The following is a 26,559-nucleotide window of genomic DNA, read 5'->3' on the forward strand; positions in this document are numbered from 1 at the left end:
GAGTAAAGTTTTCAAACTTTTAGATGTTAACAAAGATATGTTGGAGTATAAAAAGATTTCCTAAATAAGATGAAAATATTGACTTTGAAAGAAAAACTGACAAATTTGGCTACCTTATAGAATAAACTTTCTTGTTAAAAGATACTACAAAAAGTTGAAAAGATATACTATGGACTGTGAGAATTTATTGATACTTCATAGACCTGACAGAAACTTAATATTTAAAACGAAAAGTTTTGGTCTGGCAGGTGCTAGATTCCCACATGACTGACCAGGTATGAGACCCAGACCTGGCAAACTTACTTTCTCACTTTCTCTCTGTCTCTCGTCAAATTTAATAATAATGAAATTAATAATCCTTTTTTAAAAATTTTCTGTGTGGGACCAGCAGTTAGCATAATGGCTATGTCGCTGAACTCCCATGTAGCCGACCGCAGTTCGAGGCCCGGACCCGGTGGCTTAAACTCACACCAGGTGTGTGTGCGTGTGTGCCCAAGATCCCGAAAGGAGAATGTAGGAGAAGGGATTGCGGCGTGGCCATCCCCCCTGGGGGGTGATTTCTGTCTCTCTATCTCTCTGTCTTTCTGGCGAGTGCACACACCCTACAGCAAAAACCTTTCCAAAAAAGAAAAAAATGTTTCTGTGTTCATAAGTGACGAACGACCTAGTAGAAAAATGAACTATACGAGGAAGCAGTCATAAAAGAGTAAACCAGAATAGTCAAGGAATTTATTTGTTTATTTATTACTAGTTTCTTTAGAGCGATTTTTGCTATAGGTCGCGTGTACTTGTCGGAGAGGTAAAGAGAGACAGACAGAAAGTGAGAAATCATCCCCCAGGGGAATGGCCACACCATCATCTCTTCTCCTTCGTTCCCCTCTCAGGATCTTGGGTGCACATGTGACCCGGTGAGTTTTAAGCCACCAAGTCTGGGACTTGAACTGGGTCAGCTCTGTGGGAGTCCAGTGATTTAACCATTACCCCATCGGCTGGTCCTTTTTGAGAGACTTTTTTGCTGTAGGGCACCTTTGCTTGCCAAAGAGACAGAGAAAGACAGAGAGACAATAAATCATTGCCTAGAGGGGATGGTCATGCTGCAGTCCTTCTCCATTATCCTCTTGGGATTTTTGGGCATGCACGCAGGCACATGCGCTTGATGTGAGTTTCAAGATGCTGGATCTGGGACTCAAACTGTGGTCAGCTGTGTAAGAGTCTAGTGTCTTGGGACCAGCAGTTAGTGTAATGGCTATGTCGCTGGACTCGCACGTAGTCGACCGTGGTTCGCGTCCCGGACCTGGTGGCTTAAAACTCATGCCTGGCGTGTGTGCGTGCGTGCCCAAGATCCCGAGAGGAGAATGGAGAAGGGATTGCGGCATGGCCATCCCCTCTAGGGGTGATTTCTCGCTTTAGGTCTCTGTCTGTCTCTGTCTGGCGAGCGCACGTGCCCTATAGCAAAAACCTCTCCAAAAAAAAAAAGAGTCTAGTGTCTTAACCACTATGCCACCTACTGGCAGTGGCCTACCGTTTTGAAAAGCAAGGAACAGAATGTGTAATCTACCAGTTGTGCCTTACTGTGGAGATGTAATTATGGATGGTATCTAGTATTAATTATATTATTTTTCCAGTTTTCTAAAGTAAGTATGTGTTTGTTTTATAATCAAAGATTATAAATGTTAATTTTTGTGTAGATTGAAACTTAGGTAAAAGTGAATTTTTTTTCAAGGCATAGCCATAAGTTACTATTTAGTAACTATATACTAACATGGAAACTTCTGAATTTCAGTTTAATAGAATTTTATCTTCTTTCAGGTTAAAGAACTCAATCATTATCTGGAAGCTGAGAAATCTTGTAGGACTGATCTAGAGATGTATGTAGCTGTTTTGAATACTCAGAAATCTGTTCTACAGGAAGATGCTGAGAAATTGCGGAAAGAATTGCATGAAGGTATATTTATGTTTGGTGTATATTATTTCAACCTATGGGAACTATGTAAGTAAAATTGATATTGACTGGTAACAGTAAGAGATCTAAAATACTGTTGCAGCATTAGTGATTCACTACTATAATCTCTGTAGTTAGTTTCCCAGCATGAGTTTAAGCTGCTGGGTTCGGGACTCGAACCGTGGTCAGCTACGTGGGAGTCCAGTGACATAGCCATTACACTAACTGCTGGTCCCAATCTCTGTAGTTAGTTCAAATGCTCTCATGACAAGTCAAAGTCATGAGGACTGCTGAACAGACTTGCACTAGTGACTTTTTTTTTTTTTTTTGAGAAGTTTTTGCTATAGGGCGTGTGCGCTTGCCAGACAGACAGAGACAGAAAGCAGGAAATCACCCCCCAGGGGGGATGGCCACACCGCAATCCCTTCTCCATTCTCCTCTCGGGAATCTTGGGCACTCACGCACACGCGCCTGGCGTGAGTTTAAGCCACCAGGTCCAGGGTTTGAACCGCGGTCGACTACGTGGTAGTCCAGCGACATAGCCATTACGCTAACTGCTGGTCCCGACAGACTTACACTAGTAATGGCTTCTTAGTAATGTCACAAGGCATGAGCTCTGGGCAGAAAGAGAATAAGTTTGGGAATTCCTGTTTTAATGGCTTTTGCCTTCACATTCATTTTGGTAGAGGTGGATTTGTGAAAGTGAGAATAGGAGAAAGAAGACAGACTATTCTGGGGATCATAAGTCACATCCATTTAAAGGACAGTTTGAGTTTCACTAGTCTGAGGACAGAGTTGTATACAAATTAGCTCCACTTTTCAAGGATGAGGAAGAAGGCTTATTTTTTCCCCATTAAAATAAAAATATACTAGGGCCAGCCAGTGGTGTGGGTGAATCCCACCTGGCCAACTGTGTGGCTCAAGTCCTGGACCCAGTGGCTTGAAAAACACATTAGGTACATATGTGTGTCCAAAATCCCAAAAGGAGGGAGAAATGCAGAAGAGATTGCAGCATGACCACTCCCTCTTTCTTCCTGTTTCTGGCTAGTGCATGTGCTCTCTAGTAAATTAAAAAATGTATATATATACACACACATCTTTATCTTTAATTCTTCTAGTAATTTCTGTACTTAAGGTCCTTAACCTTTGTGTGCCATAGATCCCTTTGGCAGCTTGTGAAAGCCTTCCCAGAATCATGTTGTTGTTTTTAAAATTTTGCTATGGGACATGTGTGCTTGTCAGACACAGAAAGAGAGAAAGCACATGCTGGGGATACTGCCATGCTATTATCTTTTCTCCATTCTCCTTTTGGGACCCTCGGCACACAGGCATGTGGCGTGTGCGTGCGCGCACACACACACACAAACACACATACACACACACACACACACACACTACCTGGCACGTTTCTTAAGCCTCAGTCTTGAACTGAGCAGCTGGATATGTGGAATCTACCCACCTTCACCACCACGCCACCAGCTGGCACAGAATAATGTTTCTAATACATAAAATTTACACAAGATTACAAAAGGAACCATTTGTCTTATAAACATATCAAGATGCTTAAAAAAAAAACCCTCAAAATTATGTAATAATAAATGTGCTATTAAATAACAAGGCCTAGAAGCAGGTTTAATTATGACACTTTTGAAGTAATTATGAGTACAAATGATATGTTAAGATATTTACAATAACTAATGAAATATAAAATGAAATCTCATTTATATTGGGTACCAAGTCTTAGGTGTTGTTATGCTTGTTATGCTTGCTATGCTGCTGTGGTTTGTTGCTTATGTTTTATAATTGAAGGAAAAGGGACCAGCAGATGCCAGCAGATTGCTAGACTCCGACATAGTTGACCGTGGTTCGAGTCCTGGACCTGGTGGCTTTAAAACTCTTGCTGGGCACGTGTATGTGCATGCCCAAAATTCCAAGAGGAGAATGGAGGAAAAAAGATTGAGTTGTGGCTATCCCCTTGGGGGGTGATTTCTTACTTTTTGTCTCTCTGGCAAGTGCACATACCCTATTGCAAAAAATCTCTGAAATGTATAATTGAAGGAAAAGATGAATATAGAAATATAACTTTTTTTTTTTCATCAAATGTATGAACCTCTTGAAATTTTACGCTCACCCCAGGTAATATTAGTAACATTTTAATCTGGAGGATTAGGACTGAAGTCCTACAATTGGGACCAGCAGTTAGCGTAATGGCTATGTTGCTATACTCCTATGTAGTTGACTGCGGTTCAAGTCCTGGACCTAGTGGCCCAAGATCCCAAGAGGAGAATGTAGGAGAAGGGATTGTGGCTGGCCATCCCCCCTGGGGGGATGATTTCTCACTTTCTGTCTGTCTCTCTCTCTCTCTCCATCTTTCTGGCGAGTGCACACGCCCTATAGCAAAAACGTCTCCAAAGGAAAAAAAAAAAGTCCTATAATTAATACTTTTAAGTAGTATATCAAATGCTATAGAAAATTAACTATAAATAATTTGTGTTTGTTCCATTGAGAAAACATAGAAATAATTGAGACCTTGAACCCAGAGTCTTATCGTAAAGAAAAAAATTTTTAAATAATTATTTATTTAATTTTACTTACTATTATTATTTTTTAATTTGCTGTAGGAGACTTGTGCTCACCAGAGAGAGAGAAAGAGAGAGGAGAAAGTGAGAAAGCAAGCTGCCAGATCCTGGACTTAAACCACAGTCAGCCATTTGAGAGTTTAGTGCCTTAACCACCACGCCACCTGTTGGCTCCACAATAAAGAAATCTTTAAACATCTGTTTAATGCAGTGTTTCTAAAATTTACCAAGCTTAGAAATCTTTTTTTTTTCTCTTGTAGTTTGCCATAAGATGCATAAGCCTGCCAGAGAGAGAGGGAAAGTGAGAAGTCATCTCTCAGGGGAGATGGCTATCCTGCAGTTCCTTCTCTCCCATTCTCCTGACATTTTGTGTACACATGCACATGTGTCAGTGTGTTTTTTAACCCTCCAAGCCCAGGACTTGACCCATGCTGTTGGCCATGTGGGGTCCAGTTGCCTTAACCACCATGTCACTGACTGGCCCCATAGAAATCTTTTTGAAAATATGTTCTTAGGAGCACACTTTGAGAGACTGCTTTAGAGAGAGGGTGTGGCGATAGCTGCCGTTTTCGACTATGGGTTACCTCTTGGCGCCAGTTAGGGGTGGAGTCTCAGACACAACAGATCATTGCCTTTGTCTGGTGGTCCTACACTAAAGATATTGCTTACCATTAACATGCAGTATTTTTTGATTGGGGGTTCCTAAACAGTTTGCCATCTCCTGGAACAAGAGCGACAACAGCACAACCAGTTAAAACATACATGGCAGAAGGCCAATGACCAGTTTCTGGAATCTCAGCGTTTGCTTATGAGAGACATGCAGCGAATGGAGATTGTGCTCACTTCAGAACAGCTCCGACAGGTTGAAGAACTGAAGAAGAAAGATCAGGTGAATGGCAGTTTCATAGGACTTGTTTGCTTTTGTTGATAGTATGCACCTCTGCTGCCGCACACACAGGCGATTGTATTACTTTATGTGTCAGAGATGGATTGATTTTGGCTGAAACAATGTGACACGTGCCACTTTAAAGACTGGCTCAAGTTCTGGACAGTCGAAGCATTTTGATTTTTTTCTAAAACAAATAAATTTCTTATCAATGGCAACTTAATGGTGCTTATAGCATTTTTAGCACATGCAGTAGATTCCATCCATTTCTTACAGTATTATTTTTCTTTCTTTCCCTTCTTTTTTTTTTTTGAGAGGTTTTTGCCTTAGGGCATGTGTGCTCACCAGAGAGAGAGAGAGAGAGAGAGAGAGAGAGAGAGAAAGGCAGAGACAGTGAATGGGAAAGTGAGAAGCCTCCTCCAGGGGAAATGACCATGCCACATTCCCTTCTCCATTCTCCTCCTGGGTTCTTGGGCATGCACACACATGCACCTGGAGTGAGTTTCAAGCCACCGGCACAGGACTTGAACCGCTGTCAGCCATGTGGAAGTCCAGCACCATAACTGCTACTCTATCTGCTGGTCCCTCTTTTTTTCTTAATTGCCAGAGAGTATATACTCTAGCTAGAAGAGACAAGGAGGGGGACAAAGCACCCCTAATAGCACATGCCCACACCATAATCTCTTCTCCATTTTCTTATTCTGTCAGAATTTTGGTCATGTGCACATAAATGTGTGTGTATGAGCACATGTGTATCCCCGCTCCCCAGCATGGTTTTCAGGCTGCAGGGGCTGAGACTCAAACCATGGTCAGCCATGTGGGATCCAGCTTTCTTAATCATTTGGCTATGGCCCTCCTATACTCTTCTGAGTTGTCCTCCATGCAAGTTTATATATCGAATGTGGTCAGTTTTCTCTAATGTCCTGGATGTTCATTTTAAAAATACATTAAACAATGGGCCAGCCAGTGGCGTGTTAGTTAAGGTGGCTGGATCCCACCTGGCCGACTGCATGGTTCAAGTCCTAGACCCAGTGGTTTAAAAAATACTCAGGTGTATGTACATACATGCCTAGACTCCTTAGAGGGGAAAGGAGGAGAAGGGATTGAAGTATGGCTATCCCCCCTGGGAGAGTGATTTCTCACCTTCTCTCTCTCATTTTCTTTCTCCAGCAGATATGTATGCCCTATAGCAAATTAAAAAAAAAAAATCAAAAACATTACACTAAACAAATAAAAAATGTAGTAACTATATTTGAAGTGTTTTATTCTTTATCTTTAGAAATGACCTTGGCTGGGGGTGGGGGGCTGATTTAAAAATTATTTTCTCCATAGACTGTAGTATGCAAGAGTGCCTATTTCTGAGAAAATGATACTGTGCAGTTTTCCTGGGCTCCTGAATTGTATGAATACAGGCAAAGTCCTTGGCGAGGTTGCTCTAAAAGCCTTGCTGGAAGATGACAACATGTGGATGGAGAAGCCGAGTGATGTGTAAAGGCAGGTGTTACAAGTGCTCTGTACTCAAAGTCTTGTTTTCTTCTTACCTTTTTCTTATTTTTTAGACAGAGTCTCACTGTGTCCCAGTCCTTCTGCCTCAGCCCTTTGAATAGTTTAACTACAGATGAATGCCACCATCCCTGGCTTTTAGGGTGGGCTGTGAATCGAAACCGGCCCCCGTGTGGCCTCAGTCTGCCAAGCTGTAGCATGCTACATGTGGTGACTGGGCCTATCTTAAAAAAAAAATTATTTAAATTATGTGACTAATACACAAATGTTTATGTTAAAACATTTTAATACAAAGTGAGATAAATATAAACAACTTAAAGTCTGCCTTGACCCATACCTCCCCTTCCCAGAAATAACCACGTTTATCAGTTTGGGAGGGAGTCTTTCGAACCTATTCTGTGTTTATCAGTGTATATTTAGGGTAGATTCCCTCCCCCCCATACCACTAGTATTATACTGTAAGTATTTATAACTTATTTTTTTGCAAGCATTATCTTGGATACATATCAGAATTCTGGCTCATTCTTATTAACTTGTACATGAGTTAATGGGCATACATAATTTAATTCTTCTGTAGTGGGCATCCATATGGTCTCCCTCCCACCACTTTTTTGTCATTTTCAGTAGTGTTGGAGTCAGTGCCCTTTACTGTGCTGTGAATGTGTGTATATATTTCCCTAAGACAGCCACATTGAAGTGCTCACTGCTGGGGCCAGCAGGTGGCATGGTGGTTAAGGCACCGGACTGTCACATGACTGACCACAGTTTGAGTCCCAGACCTGGCAGCTTGCAGATCACAACAGGCACTTCTACGAGTGTCCCAGGAAAAGAGAATGGAGGAGAAGGGATTGTGGTGGGGGAGTGATTTCTCACTTTTCTTCTCAGTGTCTCTGACTTTCTCTGGCGAGCATATGCGTCTATGGCAAATAACCTTAGAAAACAGGCACTCACTCCTTTCCTAGATATTTTAAGAAGTATTTCAGACTGTCTTATGTGACTCAGGTTGAATTTTATTTTTTAGAAGTTGTCTTTTTTTAATTTATTTTTCGTCCTTGAATTCTGACTCATTCATCTTGTGTGTAGACATAGTCGATGTAAGGATTTGGATACTCAGTACAGATCTTATGCCTCCCTGCTGCCCATTAAGGTAGTTTAAACTTTGGGGGAGGGTGAAAGTAGGGGAATCAAGGAGAAAAATAGAGAAGGAAGACATTTAAGGGACACAAAAATGGAAGATTGTCTGTTGATGATAACATGTATGATAATATCTTTGGACTGGTATGCAATATATTCATGCTGGGGAAATTCATTTTGCAAGCTGTGGTGATATACAGTGATTGAATATATAAAATAAATGAAGAAAAAAGATAGTCTAAACTTTATTGACATGGTCATTTAAGGTCTTAATTAGCATTTATTGAACTTTTTTCTGTGTGCTAACATTGTGGTAAGACTTTATAAAACTTTATCTCAAGTAGTTCTCAAAAAAACCCCCAAGTCTGTATGAGATAGGGACTACACCCTGTTATGTTATAGTTTAGGGAAGATAGAGAGGCTGTAGAAATCGGAGGTTTGAGCCAGTCTCTGCTTCCAGAGTCTGAACACTTAACCACCTCCTTATCACCTCTCCATGACCTTCACCTCTCATGTGCCTGTCCTGTTTTCAGTCACATCAGATTACTCACTGTTCGGGACTGGCAGGTGGCGTGGTGGTTAAAGGTGCTAGACTCCCATATGGCCAACTGCGGTTCAAGTCCTGGACCTGGTGGCTTACTTTCTCACATTTTCTCTCTTTCTCTCATACTGTCCCTCTCTGATCGAATTAAAATAAATAAAGTTAAGTAAAATAATTCCTTAAAATAAAGATTACTAACTGTTCAATTTCCTGTTCCCTGAGGGGCCTTGGTTTGAGATCCAAAGTCGTCGTACCCCTTGCATGTTAGGAGGGCTGCTCTTGGTTTGCGTTGATTCCCAGTCATAGTGATTTGTGTGTGACCTGTACTGAGTACAGGCCCCAGGTCAAAATTAGAAGAGTACCTTTTGTGAATAACCTGCAGCCCTAGATTTATGAGAAATCTGAAGGGGACTTCAAACATTTTGTGGAAAAAATGGAATTAAAATACAGATTTATTTTGCTGCAGAGATTTTGAAATCCATGCATAGTTTTTAAATAATAAGCATTTTCTATGAACTCTTCAAAGATTCCACGTATCTAGGACTACTGGCTGTCCTCTAAACAGAGTGTTGCCTGATTTCTTTGAGTTCATTTATATTCTTGTGCCACCAAGAAATGGGAATGCTCATAGGGTATTCTCATAATTGTTCAATCACACAAATATCATAGGTTACAACCAGATAGCATGCCATGTTCAAGAAAATTTTATTCACTTCTGTGTAAAAAGAAAGAATAATGGCGGTATTGGGTAGTCTGAAAAGTCATGATAATTTTTTGCATAGAAAAACATGGAAAAATACATTATGACTTTTCCATTAACTTAATATATTTGATGAAATACCCCAAGGGGCAGTGGGGAAGAAAAGCTCAACATCACTTCATGTGGAAAATTTGGGGACTCATCCATGAGTATCATTTGGGAACAGTTTTCCCCTTGATGGTCTACGTGATTTTTATCCTGTGGGAGTTAAAAATCCTGGTGGTTAAGGCAATGTTAGTAATGTTAAGGCACTCTGACTGACGACTGTGCTACTTCTTAGAAGTTGTACTGATGCCTGTGGATATGATCTCTTGTTTGTTTTTTGCTTTTTTTAAATGTTTGTTTATTCTGTTAGGCAGCCAGACAGATAAGCATCCCCAACAGGTTTGGCATGATGCATTCTACCCCCAGCCTTGGCCAGCCAGGATTTGAGCACACACATAAGCCTGGTGTGTTTGAGATTTGAGTACACCTGGGACTTTCCCATTGCAGGTTCAGCATCACAGAGCATGGTGTCACTGCTGCACCACTCGGCCAACCCAGTTGGGGCTTTTTAATAATGTTGTCTTTAAACAATTGCTCTGTTGTACGTGTTTCTGAACTCTGAGTAGGGGAAAAAGGAACTTCCCCAGACTAAAATTTTCAATGAAAGCAGTTAAATAAAATAAGTTGTTTTTTTTTTTTTTTTTTAAATGACCTTACATTCCCTAACAGGCCTACTTGCCCATGCCTCTGTCCTTTGTAGGTGCTTCCTTTCTCCCTGAAACCCTTGCCTCTCTTCTCTCACACAACTGGCAAACTCAACCTACGTACCTTTCAAGATCTCTTTTGACCCCTGTTGCTGGCTCCCTCAGATGAAGTCAGCCCTTGTTTCTCTCCTCCTGTAGAACCTTGTAAATACTGGTATTATAATTGTCTTTCTCTCCTCTCTGGGCTTTTTTGGGGAGCATCAAATGTATCTTATTCATCTTTGTTGAATGAATTATTATATCAATTTTAACCATTATTTTGTATTTCATATGAATTTGTACATTTTTATTTGTTTATAAACTAGAGAGCCCTTGTGTTCACCAGAAGGAGAGAGAGAGAGGAGAGAAAAGCACTCTCCAGTAGGTATGGTCATGTTGCCATCCCTCTCCTCCATTTCTCCATCCCATCAGGATTTTGGGAATGCTTCCATCATGTACTTTTTCAAGTCTCCGGTTCTGGGACTTGAACTGCATAGTCATGTGGGATCTGGCTTCCTTAACCACTTGGCCATGGGGTTGACCTGAATTTGTATATTTTAAAATGGATGCACAGTGTTATAATAACCTTTTCCTATAATAATCAGAAGGAAATGATCTATGTAAATATTCCTTTCTTGGCTTATTTGAAATTGAGAAGTGGTTTGCTTCCTTTTGTTTTGGCTCTTATGTAATATATTTTTTGTAAAACTTAACTTTTTTTTTAAGAATTATTTTTTACTTAACTTTATTTATTTATTTTAATTTGACCAGAGAGAGAGAGAGAGAGATAGCAAGACACCAGGTCTAGGACTTGAACCATGGTTGGTCATGTGGGAGTCCAGCATCCTTAACCAGCATGCCACCTGCCAGCCCCCAATTTTTTCTTTTTTTAAATGTCACATTTTAGCTTTTTTTAAAAAAAATATTTTATTGAACTTTCTTTATTTTTATTTATTTTAATTTGACCAGAGAGGGACAGAGAAAGAGAGAGAGAGAGAAAGAGGTGAGCAAACAAGCCGCCAGGTCCAGGACTCAAACCACGGTCAGCCATGTAGGAGTCTAGTGCCCTTAACCACTACACCACCTGCTGGTCCCAGATTTTAGTTATTTTTAAAGTTTATTTTATTCATGTGAGAGAGTATGTACATGTGTGTGTAAGAAGGGAGAGACACCCTGACAGGGTCTCATTATACCACAGTCTCTTTTCACTAGTCCTGCAGCTCCTCAGGCCCTTAGGTGCACAAGTACCTGCCATGTTTTCAGTCTTGGGACCTGTACATGCAATCTGCCCCACGTGGCTTTCAGCACTGCTGTTCAGTAAGCTAACTTTCTTTATTTTTGTATTTATTTTAATTTGACCAGCGAGAGACAGAGAGAGAGAGACAGAGAGAAAGTGAGAAAGCAAGCTGATAGGTCCAGGACTCAAACGCGGTGGGCCATGTGGAAGTCCAGCGCTCTTGACCGCCACGCCACCTGGTGGCCCCGGCCCTGATTTTTTTTATACAGGTATCTTTTCGCTTCCTCTTCTTTGTAAAAATAACTACTTAATTTAATTTAATTTATTTATATTTTAATTTGACCAGAGAGGGACAGAGAGTGAGAGGAGGGAGAGACAAAGTGAGAAAGCAATCTGCTAAGTCTGGGACTTGAACTGCAGTTGGTCATGTGGGAGACTAGCGCCTTTTAACCACCATGCCACCTGCCAGCCCCAGATACAAGGTTTCTTATTCTGTGTTTATAGTATTAAGATGTTTTGTCATGACCTATTGATATGATTACACAACAAATAAACCTTAAGTGTCCAGTTTTCTCTTATCATAAAGCTCTGTTCTTTTTTATTTGAGTACTAAAGAACTATGACTCATTATGTCCAGATTGCCTGGATAATATGTATGGTTTTTCTTTTTTTCTTATTTTTAGGAGGATGATGAACAACAAAGACTTAATAAAAGAAAAGATCACAAAAAAACAGATCCTGAGGAAGAAGTAAAAATACCAGTAGTGTGTGCTTTTACTCAAGAAGAATCTTCAGCCCAGTTATCAAATGAAGAGGTATAGTGAATCTGTAATTAAAATAATTTTATATATAGTGTCACTTTTTGTGTGTGTGTGTTGTAAGCCAGAGCGTGTGTGCCCTTGACAGGGAAAGATAGGGAAGGAGCACTTCCCATGGAGAATGGTTGCACCACAATCTCTTCTCCTTCATTTCTCCCTCCTTCATGGATTTTGGGCATGAATGTACCTGCACCTAGCACATTTTTTAAGCCACTGGGTCTGGGACTTGAACTGCATGGTCAGCCACATGGGATCCAGCTCCCTTAACTACGAGGACAGGCCCCAGTGTTACCATTTTTATCTTACTTATACATCAGTCAGTTATATTGTTCATATGGGAAATGCATAGCTATAAGCTGAAAAGTAGATAAAATGACAGTATTTATTAGGTCATTGGGAAAGTCGTGACAGTTTTCTACGTAAAAATGTGTCATGACTTTCCCGATAACCTAATCGTTTGTTTTTTTTTTTTTAAAGAGAGATTTTGCTATAGGGTGCATGCACTTGCTAGAGACAGAAAGTGAGAAATCACACCCTCCCCTCAGGGAGTATGGCCAAGCCATAATCCCTTTTCCTCCATTCTCCTCTCAGGATTTTGGGCACATACGCATGTACACATACCCCGTGTGAATTTTAAGCTGCTGGGTCTGGAACTCGAACTGCGGTCAACTACATGGGAGTCTAGCGACATAACCATTACACCATCTTCTTGTCCCAGTTTCACTTGTTTTTACAGCATTATGGGTGGCGTTTTTGGAAACATGTTGTGATTTCTCATTTGGTGCCTGAAATAATCAGGTTTTATGTTTTTAATAGTTCTAGAATGTAATATGTTAAAAGAAAATTTTAATGTCTACAAAAATACTTTTTGATGTGAAAAATAGATGTTGCTAATAATTTTACTTTTTTTTTTTTTGGAGAGGTTTTTGCTATAGGACACATGTGCTTGTCAGAAAGATGGAGAGAAACAGTGAGACAGAAAGCAAGAAATCACCCCTCAGGGGGATGGCCACACCGCAGTCCCTTCTCCTCCATTCTCCTCTAGGGATCTTGGGCACATGCACACACACACACACACACACACACACACACACGCCCGGTGTGAGTTTAAGCCGCCAGGTCTGGGACTCGAACCATGGTCGACTACCTGGGAGTGCAGCGACATAGCCATTATGCCAACTGCTGGTCCCAAACCTTTTTTTTCTTTAATACAAGGATGATCTAAAGTGTTGAGACACTTTAATTCCCTATAGCATTTAGGTGAGTATTAACAAGTATTAGGTTTAAGCCCTGGGAACAGTAAGGTTTGACAGACTACAGTAAGGCAGGGTAGAACATGTCAGGTATTGGGAATGGGCAGAGAGATTCCTGGAGACAGAAAGTGTAAGGTGGTTCTACTCTCACCTGCAGTTTGGCAAGGGCCTTCTCATTGGGTTTCCTGTCCCACTCCATTGTATACCCACAGCAGTGCTGTCACACTCATTTCCTTAAGTGCAGGTGGAGTCAAGACACTCCCCTACTCAAAAGCCACCACTGAAATGTATACATGTTGGAATATTAACTTTGCAAGCTAAATAATGTGATTGAATATATAAAAAACCTAGAAATAAAGAAAAAAAAAGCCACCACTGACTCTAACTACATAATTTAGTACAAATTCCTAGATGGTCTCTTGACCCTTCGCAATATAGTTTGGTCATCATTGCCTTGTGACCCACTCTTTACCTAGTTTGTTGGTTCCTTTGTCCGGAACGCTGACCTCCCTCTGCCTTTCTGAGTATTGAAATTTTTCTACTCCTCCTTCAAAGTTCATGCTACTATCTCATCTTCAGTGAAGGAAGTGGTTCTCTTAATTGCCTTTGGGATACAAACTAAGGACCCTTGCTGGGCATACATTGGCCTTCAGAGTCAAATGGCCAGTTAGTTACACCCATGTCTCTTCATTTCACTGCAGCTGTGATTGCTGTACTTACAGTTGTTGCTTATGTGCTCTGTTTACACCGTCCCTGCCCCTGCATTCAGAATTTCTTTCTCACTTTCCCACCCTCAACTCTTTTCTTAGCAAGGAGAATGGGTTTCAGTTGGCTAAGAGTCTTTTTTTTTTTTCTCTTTCAGAGGTATCATGTTTTTGTTAATTTTGGAGATTTACTCTGAGCCACTATAATCTACTTATTGGCTTATATTTTCATGTTTATGGTTTGTTTGACATTTAAAAAGCTTTTTAAAAAATCTTAGCAGATGCTGGGAACCAGCAGTTAGTGTAATGGCTATGTCGCTGGACTCCCATGTAGTCGACCGCGGTTCGCGTCCCGGACCCGGTGGCTTAAAACTCACGCCGGGCGCGTGTGCGTGCGTGCCCAAGATCCCGAGAGGAGAATGGAGGAGAAGGGATTGCGGCGTGACCATCCCCCCGGGGGGTGATTTCTCGCTTTCTGTCTCTAATGTCTCTGTCTGTCTGTCTGGCGAGCGCACGCGCCCTATAGTGAAAATCTCTCTCAAAAAAAAAAAAAATCTTAGCAGATGCTGAAAAATAAGATGTGGTTGTTTTGTACATTCTTTGTTTTGAAACATACACTGAGGACTGTTTGACCTAATTCTGCCATGCATTTTTTAAAAATTGTTATTCTTTCTGGAGAATGTCTCAATTATGGGGTACAGCCAAGTATAACATGGTTTTTGCATCATGCAGTCTTCTATCCAGGAATGTTTGAAAAGCAGGAAAATAGGAAATGGAAATTTGTTGTAATTTACAGTGAAGTAATTGTCTTTTTCTTTTTTCTTTTTTTTTTTTTCTTCAGATTTTCACCATAGAGCGCACGTGTTTGCCAGAGACGGAGAAAGACAGAGAGGGAAAGTGAGAAATAACCCCTCAGGGGGATGGCTAGGCTGCAGTCCCTTCTCCTCCTGGGATTTCGGGCATGCACATACATACAATCAGTGTGATTTTCTAGCTGCCAGATTCAGGCCTCAGAACACAGTTGGCCATGTGGGAGTCCAGCTCCTTAACCACTTATGTGACATGTGTGTTCCAATTATATTATTTTTTGATTCTGTCTTAATTTATTGTATGGCATATTGTACATAATGCTATTTCCTGACATTTGAAATACCTTTAGACTTTCACAGCTATTATTTTTGCAGTTTGAATGTTGAGCATAACCATTTTATGTTGAAAATCATGACAATTTATTTTAGCTGTTGGTTTAAAGTTAATATGGAATGATTTGAGTACTTATATTTATTGCTGAAGATACTTAAAATTTGTAGGCCCTTGTGTCTTTTTTTAAGGGGAGGAGAGGTTTTTGCTATAGGGCATGTGTGCTCATCAGAGAGACAGAGAGAGACAGAGATACAGAAAGCGAGAACTCATCCCCCCAGGAAAGATGGTCATGCCATGATCCTTTCTCCTCCATTCTCATCTCAGGATCTTGGGCACGCATGCACACGCGCCCGGCATAAGTTTAAGCTACCAGTTCCAGGACTTGAACCATGGTCGACTACATGGGAGTCCAGCAACATAGCCATTATGCCAACTGCTGGTCCTAGAACCTCGTATCTTTTATTTTATTTTTTTTAATTTAAAAATTTTTTTTTCTTTTTTTTTTTTGCTATAGGGCGCGTGCGCTCGCCAGATAGAGAGAGACATAGAGACAGAAAGCGAGAAATCACCCCCCAGGGGGGATGGTCACGCCGCAGTCCCTTCTCCTCCATTCTCCTCTCGGGATCTTGGGCATGCACGCACACGCGCCCGGCGTGAGTTCTAAGCCGCCGGGTCCCGGACGTGAACCGCGGTCGTCTACGTGGGAATCCAGCGATATAGCCATTACGCTAACTGCTGGTTCCCAGGACCTCGTATCTTTAACCTGATGCATAGAATACACTTTTTTCACTACAAGAGTAATATGTATTTATTATGGAAAACTTGAGAAGTATAGAAAAGATTGTACAAAATAAAAATAGCTAGTAAATAGTCCTACCACCAGAGATAACCACTACTCACTACTAACGCTTTAGAGTATATATTTCTTCTCTCTCCCCTTTTTCTGTTTTTCCCCCCCAAAGATAATATATTTGTGTTTCTATTTGTACTTTTTACACATAATCCAGACTGCAACTTTATAATATTTTATTTACAGTGTTTTTCCCCCACTAACAGTACTTTAAAGTTGGGTACATATTAAGTGTTTTCCTTCTAATGATAAAGACTAGCAGAATTTTAGCATGAAAATGTACTATAATTGTTTTAGCTAATTCTCTGCTAATTGTTTTGTGCCCAGGTCTTAATTTATAAAGGTGACTGAGTGACAGCATGGAGAGGCCCATGCCATTGGAAAAAGTTTACTGTTCTAGTTTCTCTGAAAATGAGAGGCACAGCACACCACGCAGGGCTACCTGGGAAGGCCCCAGAGCTGGTCAGGAGGCAGCAGCAGGAGTTGGGAAGAGCCTGAGCCACCGCTGTTGGTGGAGTTTCCGTGGGAAAGACAGACAAGGGCAGGGGAAACAGTTTAGGATGCTAGTTGGCATAATTCCAGCAAGCTTTGGGGTATAGGGCTGCCTTTAGTTGTCTGGTACCTGCCTCTGGATTGATTTGGAGTAGAGGCAATATTTGTTTGGAGTGTGAGTGTTAGATCAAGGAAGTGGTTGGGGATATAGACTTGGGATTGGTTTGTTTGCATAGGAAAGGCATGTTTATGGGCAGGTGAGTTGTTTCTCAGTTTTAGGAATTTAGCCCTAGCAGGCACAGCCTCTCTCCAGCTAGCAGGACGCCCAAAATGTCCAAACATCGTGGAATACAGGGGGAAAAAAGACTAACATACTCATCATTAAGTTGGTTTCATTTTTGTATTACTATAAAAATATTAATTAAAAGTAATGCCATAATGCTGTTGCATATCATTTTCCTTTGAAGTTCATTTATTTTAATTTTAATTTGCTATAGAGTGGATGTACTCATGAGAGAGACAGAGAAAGAGGGAAAGGGGAAAAGCCCCCTTTCTCCCCAGGTTGGGAAAGGCCACTCCATAACCCTTTCTTTTTTTAGGGTTTTGGACGTGCATGCACGTATTCCCAATGTGTTTTTTGAGTTACCTGCTTTGGGACTTGAATCATGCAGTCATGTGGGATCCAGTTGCTTTAATTACTATACCACTGACCATCCCCTGAAGTTTATTTATCTCTTCCATGAGAGAGAGAGAGAGACATAGAGACATAGACAAGCACCCTCGACAGAGTCTTCAGACTGTGTTCGAGTATGGGTCAACGTCACAAGTATGTGCCTGATGCACTCGGGAGGTCCAAGAATGCAAATCCAGGACCTTTCTCACATGGATCCAATTGGGTTGCCACTGTACTACCACCTGGCCTCATAATTTTATTTTTAAAAATTAAAAATATATATTATTATTAGCCTCGCCTCAGTTGCCCATACTGGTAAATGCTGCTCCTTGATGGACTGAGGTCACATTGGAGGTTTGTTCAATTCCCTGCCCACTGTAAAAGCCAGGTATGCCCTGATAGTCCCAGCAATTGAGGCAGGAGGATCATTAAGTTCCAGGCCAGCTTGGGCTCCATAGTAAAACCCTGTCTCTAAAAAGTATAACTCAATAAAAAAGAAAGAGGGCCAGCCAGTAGCATGGTGGTTAAGGCAGCTGGATCCAACACAGCTGACTGCATGGTTTAAATACCAGACGAGTGCTGTGTATATGTTTGCTTAAAATCCTGAGAGGAGAGTAGAGGAGAAGAGATTGTCACTTGGCCATCCCCACAGTGGATGCTTTCTCACTTTCTGTGAGCACACTAAAATTTTTAAAAGTTTAGTTTTCAGTAAAAGTAAAAAAAAAAAAAAAAAAAAAAGGATATTCATCCTCCTCACTCCCTACCCTCTGGCAACTACTAATCTGTTTTGTGTCTGTAAATTTACCTGCTCTGGACATTTTGTATAGGTGGAATCATACATTGTGTGAATTTTTGCATTTGATTTCTTTCACTTAGTATATTATGTTTAAATGTTGATTATACCTTGCTTGGAATTTGCTTTCTAGAATACTACATTCTTTTCCTTTCTGCCGCTCTGGTTTACCTTCTGCCCATTCCCTAACGTTAGTATTTCTCAGGGTTCTGTACTTGATCCTCATATCCTACACACTTCTCCTAGGTGTTTTGAATTGCTGCTGTGACCTTAATGATCATTGTACTATGGTGACTCCCAAGTCTCTGTCTAAAGCCTTCTGCTTCCCTATATTATGTGGATGTCTCCAACTGGATATACAACAGGCACCTCACATGAACTTGACATCCACTGAATGACAGGTGGCCTTCCCTAGTTCCTCATGTCTGGGCTAGACATGTTTCAGTTGTATTCAGTTTCACAGTTGTATTCTGAGTGCCTGGTTTAATGTCCCGCATATAAAAGACCCTCAGTGTAATGTTTATTCCACGATTATATGAATCAATAATGATCATGTGTAGCCCGTGACAAAAATAATTAATCTATGGGAGTTTTTGTCTTTGGGGGTGCAGAGGATTGACTAACGTGGCAATATATTTTCACATTTTAGGAGCATTTAGACAGCACCCATGGATCAGTCCATTCCTTAGATGCAGACTTGTTGTTACCTTCTGGAGATCCATTCAGTAAATCGGACAATGACATGTTTAAAGATGGACTCAGGCGAGCACAGTCCACAGACAGCTTGGGAACCTCTGGCTCATTGCAATCCAAAGCTTTAGGGTATAATTACAAAGCAAAATCTGCTGGAAACCTGGACGAGTCGGATTTTGGACCACTGGTGGGAGCAGATTCAGTGTCTGAGAACTTTGATACTGCATCCCTTGGGTCACTGCAGATGCCAAGTGGGTTTATGTTAACCAAAGATCAGGAAAGAGCAATCAAAGCAATGACGCCAGAACAAGAAGAGACAGCATCCCTCCTCTCCAGCGTTACCCAGGGCATGGAGAGTGCTTATGTGTCCCCCAGTGGTTACCGCTTAGTCAGTGAGACGGAATGGAATCTTCTGCAGAAAGAGGTGAGTTATCTTTACAACGTTTTTTTCTTCTGCTCACTCTGAGGCATACTGGGTAAGCTTTGGGATTTTTGGTTCATTCAGCAGATAGTTCCTAGAGCCAGTGCAGACACAGATTGCAGTAAGTGGGTGTTACACCCATTATCATAGCCTGCATAGGCTATGCCGTGTGACTGTACAGGAAAGGGCACTAACTAGCTAATCTTGTTGAAAGTGAACTTCTTCACCTGAAGTCACATCTCTTCAGGTCAGAGTGACCTGACTGACTGGCATCGCTGAGTGTAAGCTACAGTACCCTGCATTTGGTTGCTTTGCAGTTTTCTATAATCTTAATGCATTCCAGAATTCATATCCTTTCCTCTTCCCTTAGATCTGAAGCGCAAGTGCTTGTCAGGTGTTAATGCTAAGAGTGAATTTAAGGAGGGTAGAAAATATAGAAGAGAGAAGAAGGCAGTCTTTAATGAAGTTAATGATCTTCTTTATGGTATTTGCAAAATCAGAAGTAAGACTATGAGATTAAAAACTTAAATACATATTTGCACAATGCTTTACAGATTACAAAGCCCTTTCACATACCTCATCTCTTGGAGCTTCATGATCACAATGAGGCAATCAGGGCATGATTGTCCCTAGTTTGTATGAGGAAACTCCCTCAGAGACATTGAGTATTCCCTGTTGGTAGCAAAACCTGGGTTAGGTGCCAGGCTTTCTGACTTCCAGTATGTTCCTTTACTCAGGGCTACTTGTCTTTGAAGAAGCTATTGATCGGTAAGCAAACGAGTTTCTTAGCCTGAAAGAAACTTGGCCTTATGCAAAACATATGAGAAGGTGCTGCTAAATACTTTAATACCTGTTTTGTAATTAGCGCTGGTCAGATGGAGAATTGGCACTGTTTTTGTTGGATAATATTGATTTAAATTGTGAGCATCATGGTGTAGTGTCTTTTACTTGCTTTGGTTTTCCTCAAGTGTGGTGTTTTGTGGACCTTAGCCTCTCTGTGATAAGGTGTCTCCCTTCTTTTCCTGCATACTCATACTGGAGGTTATGACTTTAGAATCTGACCCTTTGTTGTGACTTATTCCTGTGAATCCCAAAAGAAATATTTTACTCCATCTTCTACTTTGAGTAACGTTGGTAAGACTGCATGTATTCCTCAAGTATCTGATATGGAATTATTTTGTCCTGCCTGATAAGAGGTAATTTTGGTGCCCTTCAGGTACATAATGCTGGAAATAAACTTGGTAGACGTTGTGATATGTGTTCCAATTATGAAAAACAGTTACAAGGAATTCAGATTCAGGAGGCTGAAACGAGAGACCAGGTGAGTTTCTTTTGGATATGCCAAACTTGTGAGCTGTTGTAGTATTCATTGGAGATGAGAATGAATTGCCTTTCCCACCATTTGGTTTGTGGAACATATTTATCTTGTTAAATTATGGACTAATGTGGTACCTGCAGTGGCAGTTCCATTTCTAGTGGGAACTTACTAGACTTAGTTTCTTTGTGTTTGTGCTTCATTAACTTGCCAGCACCACGCAGGTCAGCTTAGTTCTGGCAGGAGCTCTGCCTCATTCCCCCACTTCTTGCCCAAGGCCTAAAAGTCATGTCATGATTTTATACACATGGAAACTACTTTATGATATGGAGATTTTAGGGACTTAGAGGTTGACTATTACCTCTAGTAGAATAAAAGCTTTACTGAATAACATATTAATCAGTATGTAGACTTTTCATTGTTTATTGCCTACTTCTTGTTATAAATTTGTTGAATTGATTAAGGTTAGTTTACGAGGTCACAGAAATTCAGCGTTGGTAGATTTGCTATGCTGAGATTGGCAAATCCTTTTTTTTTTTCTGAGAGAGATTTTTGCTATAGGAAGCATGTGCTCACTGGAAAGACAGAGAGATAGAAAGTGAGAGATCACTCCCCAGCGGGGTGACCACACCACAATCCCTTCTCCTCCATTTTCCTCTTAGGATTTTGAGTATGCATGCACACTTGCCCAGTGTGAGTTGTAAGCCACTGTGTCCGGGACTCGAACTAGAGTTGACTATGTGGGAATCCAGCTACGTAACCATTACACCATCTGCTGGTCCTGAGATTGGCCAATCTTAAGTACCTTTTCAAATACAGCATTTAATAATGGATACCTTGGTAATATTTAGGAAATAACGCAGAATCTCAGGAGAGTAAACTTGTGAAAGTTTATGTAAGGAAAAGATATTTTTTCTTAAAATATTCGATTGTTCTTTAGTTATTACAAAGATTGTTCCCTTAGTCTTCAAAAGAACTTTAAGCAGATTAGAATGATGGCTAAATATTTTCAAATGTCATTGGCATTGAGTTTCTCTATATATGCATTATTTATAGACAGTTCAAAGATAAATTTCAAAAGCTATTTGCAAAGCTGATACAATTGGCCTCTGATAGTGTGGTGTGGTAATGGGCTATTTTGGAGTCCATGGTCATTCAGTTGATGTTCACTGATGTTTCATCTGTGGCATTTGCTGGGTCCCCGGGATTCAAAATCAGCTAGAACACAGCTATGGCCTATGAGGAGCTTTCTGTGTTACCATCTAAGCTATCCCTTCAGTATTGTTTGTTACCATTAACGTACACACAGAACTAGACGAGGGGTAGGCAAAGTACCACTCTAAGTTTATTTTAGATACTGGTAAAAATTAGTTAGGAAAAGAAGTGAGGAAGGAGAAAGTGTTTAAGGAGATGAAAGATGTATAAAGGAATAGAGTTATGAAAGAAAATGTATTATGCAAAGTCTAAGTAGTTCATTGGCTCGTCATAGGGGATGTGTATATCACAGAATAATGGCAGAGGAAACTATAAAGGAAGACAATTGAGGGAGGAGTGATGATTGAATTGGTTTAAATTTTACCCCAAAGACTTTGGGGAGGAATTTCAGGCTTTTAAGTGGGGAAATTATATGATGTCACTTTTGCAAAATTTATATTGTTAGTGTGGGTTGTAGATTGGAGGCAGAGGATGGGCTAGAATTAGGGAGGCCAGTGTCATATTCTAGGGGACTCAGGAGCATTTCAAATGAGAAAATGTATGTGAAAAATGATTTGTTAACTGTAAAGCACAGTACAGTTGTCTTTTGAGGTCATTCATCTCATTTCTTAATTGATACATCTATATTTCTCAAGAAAAAGATTACAGCTCTAAAAATATTGCGGAGTTAGGGATTTAAAAAAATTACAACAGAATTCTGGTTCTTCTAATTGATTTTTGAAATTAATGTAGGTGAAAAAACTGCAGGTGATGTTAAGGCAAGCTAATGACCAATTAGAGAAGACAATGAAAGATAAACAGGAGCTGGAGGACTTCATAAAACAGAGCACTGAAGACTCAAGTCACCAGGTAAATGAGGGTGCTTAGAATGTGAGCTATGGGGAGTAACTGGGTGCTTTAAATAACAAATATTTGCAAAATGTAATCATGTTTCTTTTTCCCTGAAGAGTTGGTGGTTTTATTTTCTCTCAAAGGAAAAGATCTCTTACTAATCTTTCTGGGATGTCTGTTTTATAGATTTGGAAAAAAAAAACTTTTGAAATAATGAGTTGATGAATGTCAGAAGGTGCTGCTGCTGCTTTTATTCTTGTTAGGTTTTACTGCTATACAAGAATGTCCTGACAAGGAAGTTATTCATTCATTTCTTTTTACTTTTTGAAAGTATAGTATACATAGGAAAAAAAAAACCAAATATATACAGATGTACCAAACAGACCAGGACTAACATCTGTTTAACTGCTGTCGTGGAGAAGAAATAGATAGGACATTAGGCAGTAACCCCAGAAGCCCTGACTTTTTCCACTTACTACCTCCCTCCCAGGTGTAACCACTGTCCTAACTTTAACATCATTACATTTGTTAGTTTCATTTTTTTTTTTTTTAATTTGCTATAGGGCATGTACGTTGACCAGAGACAGACAGAGACAGAGACAGAGACAGAGAAGGGAAGTGAGGAAGTGGGGATGTCCATGCTACATCCCCTTCTCTTTCATTCTCCTCTCAGGATTTAGGGCCTGCATACACACATGCCCAGCACCTTTCTCCAGTGGCAGGTCCAGAAGGCGAACTATGCAGTTGACCATGTGGGATCCAGCTGTTTTAGCCACCATGCCACTGTATAGCCCAGTTTTATCTATTTTTAATTAGAAAAAACTAGTCTTATAATATATATCCTTTTGTGTCTTGTCTTCCTTTGATCAACAGTGTGAGACTCTTATTCGTGATGCATATAGTAGTTGTTTTCATCTTAGTAGTTGCATAGTCGTACCATTGTATGGACATACCATGATTTATACATCTTAATGTCGATGGATGTTTTTAGTTGTTTGTTTTGGGACATTATGAATAATGTTACTTTGAAGTTTCTGTATAGGGCTTGTTGGACACATTTCTGCTGGATATTTATCTTGGAGTGTAATGTCTGGATCAAAATATTCAAAATAGGTGTCCAACTTTAGTAAGTAATAATGCCAAAAAGTTTTCCAAAGTAGTTGTTGGCAGTTTATACTTCTATCACCAAAGTAGGAGAATTCCTGTGAGTGTAAGGCCTTAAAAAACTTCATTTTGGATATATATGATTCAATGTAATATAAAAAAAGATTATGATTAAAAAAAAAAAACCTTCACTTTGTTAGTTTTTTTCTTTTCTAAGGTTTTTGTTATAGGGCCCATGTGCTTGCTGGAGAGAGACAGTGAGAGGGAAGGTGAGAAATCACCCCTATTCTCCTCCTGGGATTTTGGGCATGCACATACATGCATCTGGTGTGATTTTCAGGCCACTGAGTCCAGGCCTCAAATTGCGGTCGATCATGTGGGAGTCAGCACCTTAACCACTACCCACCTGCTGGCCCCATTTTACTATTTTAATTATAGCCACTTTAATGGATATGTAATGGTATTTATTGTGACTTTGCTCTGATGGCCATTGAAATTGTTTAGCATTTCTTACATTTATTGGTCATTGGGATTGTGTGTGCATGTGTGATATTCCTGCTCAAGTCTTACACTCATTTTTCTATTATATTGCCTATTTTAACATACTTTTTTTTAAGGATTATTTAGTTTTTTATTTATTCATCCACATATTTTAATTTGACCAGAGAGAGACAGAGAGAGAGAGAGGGAGAGAGGGAAAGACAGAAAGTAAGCCACCAGGTCCAGGACTCAAACTGTGATCAGCCATGTGGGAGTGTCCAGCACCTTAACCACCACACAACCTGCTGGTCCCTTTAATGTACTTTTTTGGTTGTCTTATTGATTTTTTAAGTGTTCTTTTTATAATCTTGTTAGAGCTTTTTGATATGTGTTACAGATGTGTTCTACTCAATAGTCCGTTTTCATTAATGATGTATTTGGATAAGCAGAAGTTCTTAATCTTGATTTAGGTTAAATTTATTCATCTTTTTTTTTGTGGCCAGTGACTTTTGTCTTTTATTTTAAAAATATTTTTTTTGGGGGGACCAGCAGTTAGTGTAATGGCTATGTCGCTGGACTCCCATGTAGTCGACCGCAGTTCGCGTTCCGGACCCGGTGGCTTAAAACTCACGGCTGGGGGAACCAGCAGTTAGCGTAATGGCTATGTCGCTGGACTCCCACGTAGTCAACCGTGGTTCGTGTCCCGGACCCGGTGGCTTAAAAAACTCACACCAGGCGCATGTGCGTGTGTGCCCAAGATCCCGAGAGGAGAATGGAGGAGAAGGGATTGCGGCGTGACCATCCCCCCTGGGGGGTGATTTCTCGCTTTCTGTCTCTATGTCTCTCTCTGTCTGTCTGGCGAGCGCACGCGCCCTACAGTGAAAATCTCTCCAAAAAAAAAAAATCTATAGTATTTCCATATACAATCAACAAGCAGACAGAGACAGAACTGAAGAAAATAGGGAAGGGATGGCAGCGGGGCCATCCCCCCCCCCAGGGGGGGTGATTTCTCGTTTTCTGTCTCTATATCCTTCTCTGTCTGTCTGGCGAGCGCACGTGCCCTATAGCAAAAACCTATAGCAAAAACAGGACGCGCCCTATAGCAAAAACAGGACCAGCAGTTAGCATAATGGCTATGTTGTTGGACTCCCATGTAGTTGACTGGTTCGCATCCCGGACCCGGTGGCTTAAAACTCACTCCAGGCACGTGTGCGTGTGTGCCCAAGGTCCTGATAGGAGAATGGAGGAGAAGGATTGCGGCATCGCCATCCCCCCTGGGGGGTTGATTTCTCGCTTCCTGTCTCTCTGCCTGGCGAGCGCACGTGCCCTATAGTAAAAACCTCTCCAAAAAAAAAAAAAAATTTTTTTCTACTCTGGGCGTTTGAAGATAATTTCATACATCACCTCATAGAAGCTTCATTGTTCAGAGCTGCTCACATTTATACATAAAATCTATCCAGAACTGATTTACGCACACATGTATGTACATATATAGACACAGACACATCCATAATATAAGTAAGGCTAACATTTTGTATTTTTTCATTTGATAGCCAGTTTCTGTACCATGTAGCAAAAAGATCACCTTTTCCCCATTGCTTTATAAGGTCATCTTTGCCATCTATCAAGTGAGTATATGTGGGTTAATTTTAGGACTATCATATATTTTATTGGTCTGTCTCTCTTTGTGCCAAATTCTACACTGTGATTTATAATAAAATTTTCACTTAGGTTTTCTTTATGTTTTTATTGTTCCGCTGAGAGCTATTCTTTCATTTGTTTCAAAAGTGTTTATTTCATGGAACATCGCTATAATAGCTACTTTAAGATGTTCAGTAATTTTTTTTTTCATTTTATTTATTATAATAATATTGTTCATATTACATTGAATCACATATATCTTTACAGTGTATTACATTTTTTCAGAGGAAATACCATACATATCAGTCAAGACAAAGGCATTACTATCCACATCAGCAGCAACAAATAGCTGTTTTTTTCCAGATTATTCTCATTTTTTTCCCAATTTATTTATTTGCATTCATTCACTGTACATCATTACAGCATACAAAATGAGATTTTCCATCTAGAGTACACTGTATATTGTCTCAATCAAGCACATCAACAAATATGTTATTCTTAGCAAATGATCTCCCATTTCTTGTTTTCTGTATGTTTTGCTTTTTCCCCCCATCCTTGGTTCCCTATCTCTTACCCTCTGCCACCTCCTGTTCTCCTCCCACATTGTCTCTGTTATCTATATTTGCTTTCTATACCATTTTCCCCCCACATTTTATTGAATCACCAAAGACCCTAATCAATCCGAATACCCTCCTAGCAAACACATGTGACACACACATTTCCATGAGCACAAGTCTAACTTTACACATCCTATAAAGTAGCACCTAACTGGAGCTACATATCCTACTGCAGTCATTGAATAGATACATTTTTTTTCCTGAAA

At 40.3% G+C, this 26,559-nt stretch overlaps 1 protein-coding gene across 2 annotated transcripts in view; it reads left to right on the forward strand.

Moving 5' to 3' along the window:
- The window catches only part of RABEP1 (rabaptin, RAB GTPase binding effector protein 1), an 86,370-nt gene that overhangs the window by 32,285 nt on the left and 27,526 nt on the right, over window positions 1–26,559 (forward strand). For both annotated transcript variants that reach the window (XM_014589093.2, XM_014589094.2), the window contains 6 exons: window positions 1,810–1,945; window positions 5,232–5,410; window positions 11,994–12,125; window positions 18,686–19,153; window positions 20,367–20,471; window positions 22,413–22,529. In XM_014589093.2, coding sequence (XP_014444579.1) covers window positions 1,810–1,945; window positions 5,232–5,410; window positions 11,994–12,125; window positions 18,686–19,153; window positions 20,367–20,471; window positions 22,413–22,529 — 1,137 coding nt within the window. The remainder of the gene's footprint in view (window positions 1–1,809; window positions 1,946–5,231; window positions 5,411–11,993; window positions 12,126–18,685; window positions 19,154–20,366; window positions 20,472–22,412; window positions 22,530–26,559) is intronic.

This window comes from Tupaia chinensis, unplaced genomic scaffold (genome assembly GCF_000334495.1).
Source record: "Tupaia chinensis unplaced genomic scaffold, TupChi_1.0 Scaffold000330_1, whole genome shotgun sequence".
Lineage (NCBI taxonomy): Eukaryota > Metazoa > Chordata > Mammalia > Scandentia > Tupaiidae > Tupaia > Tupaia belangeri.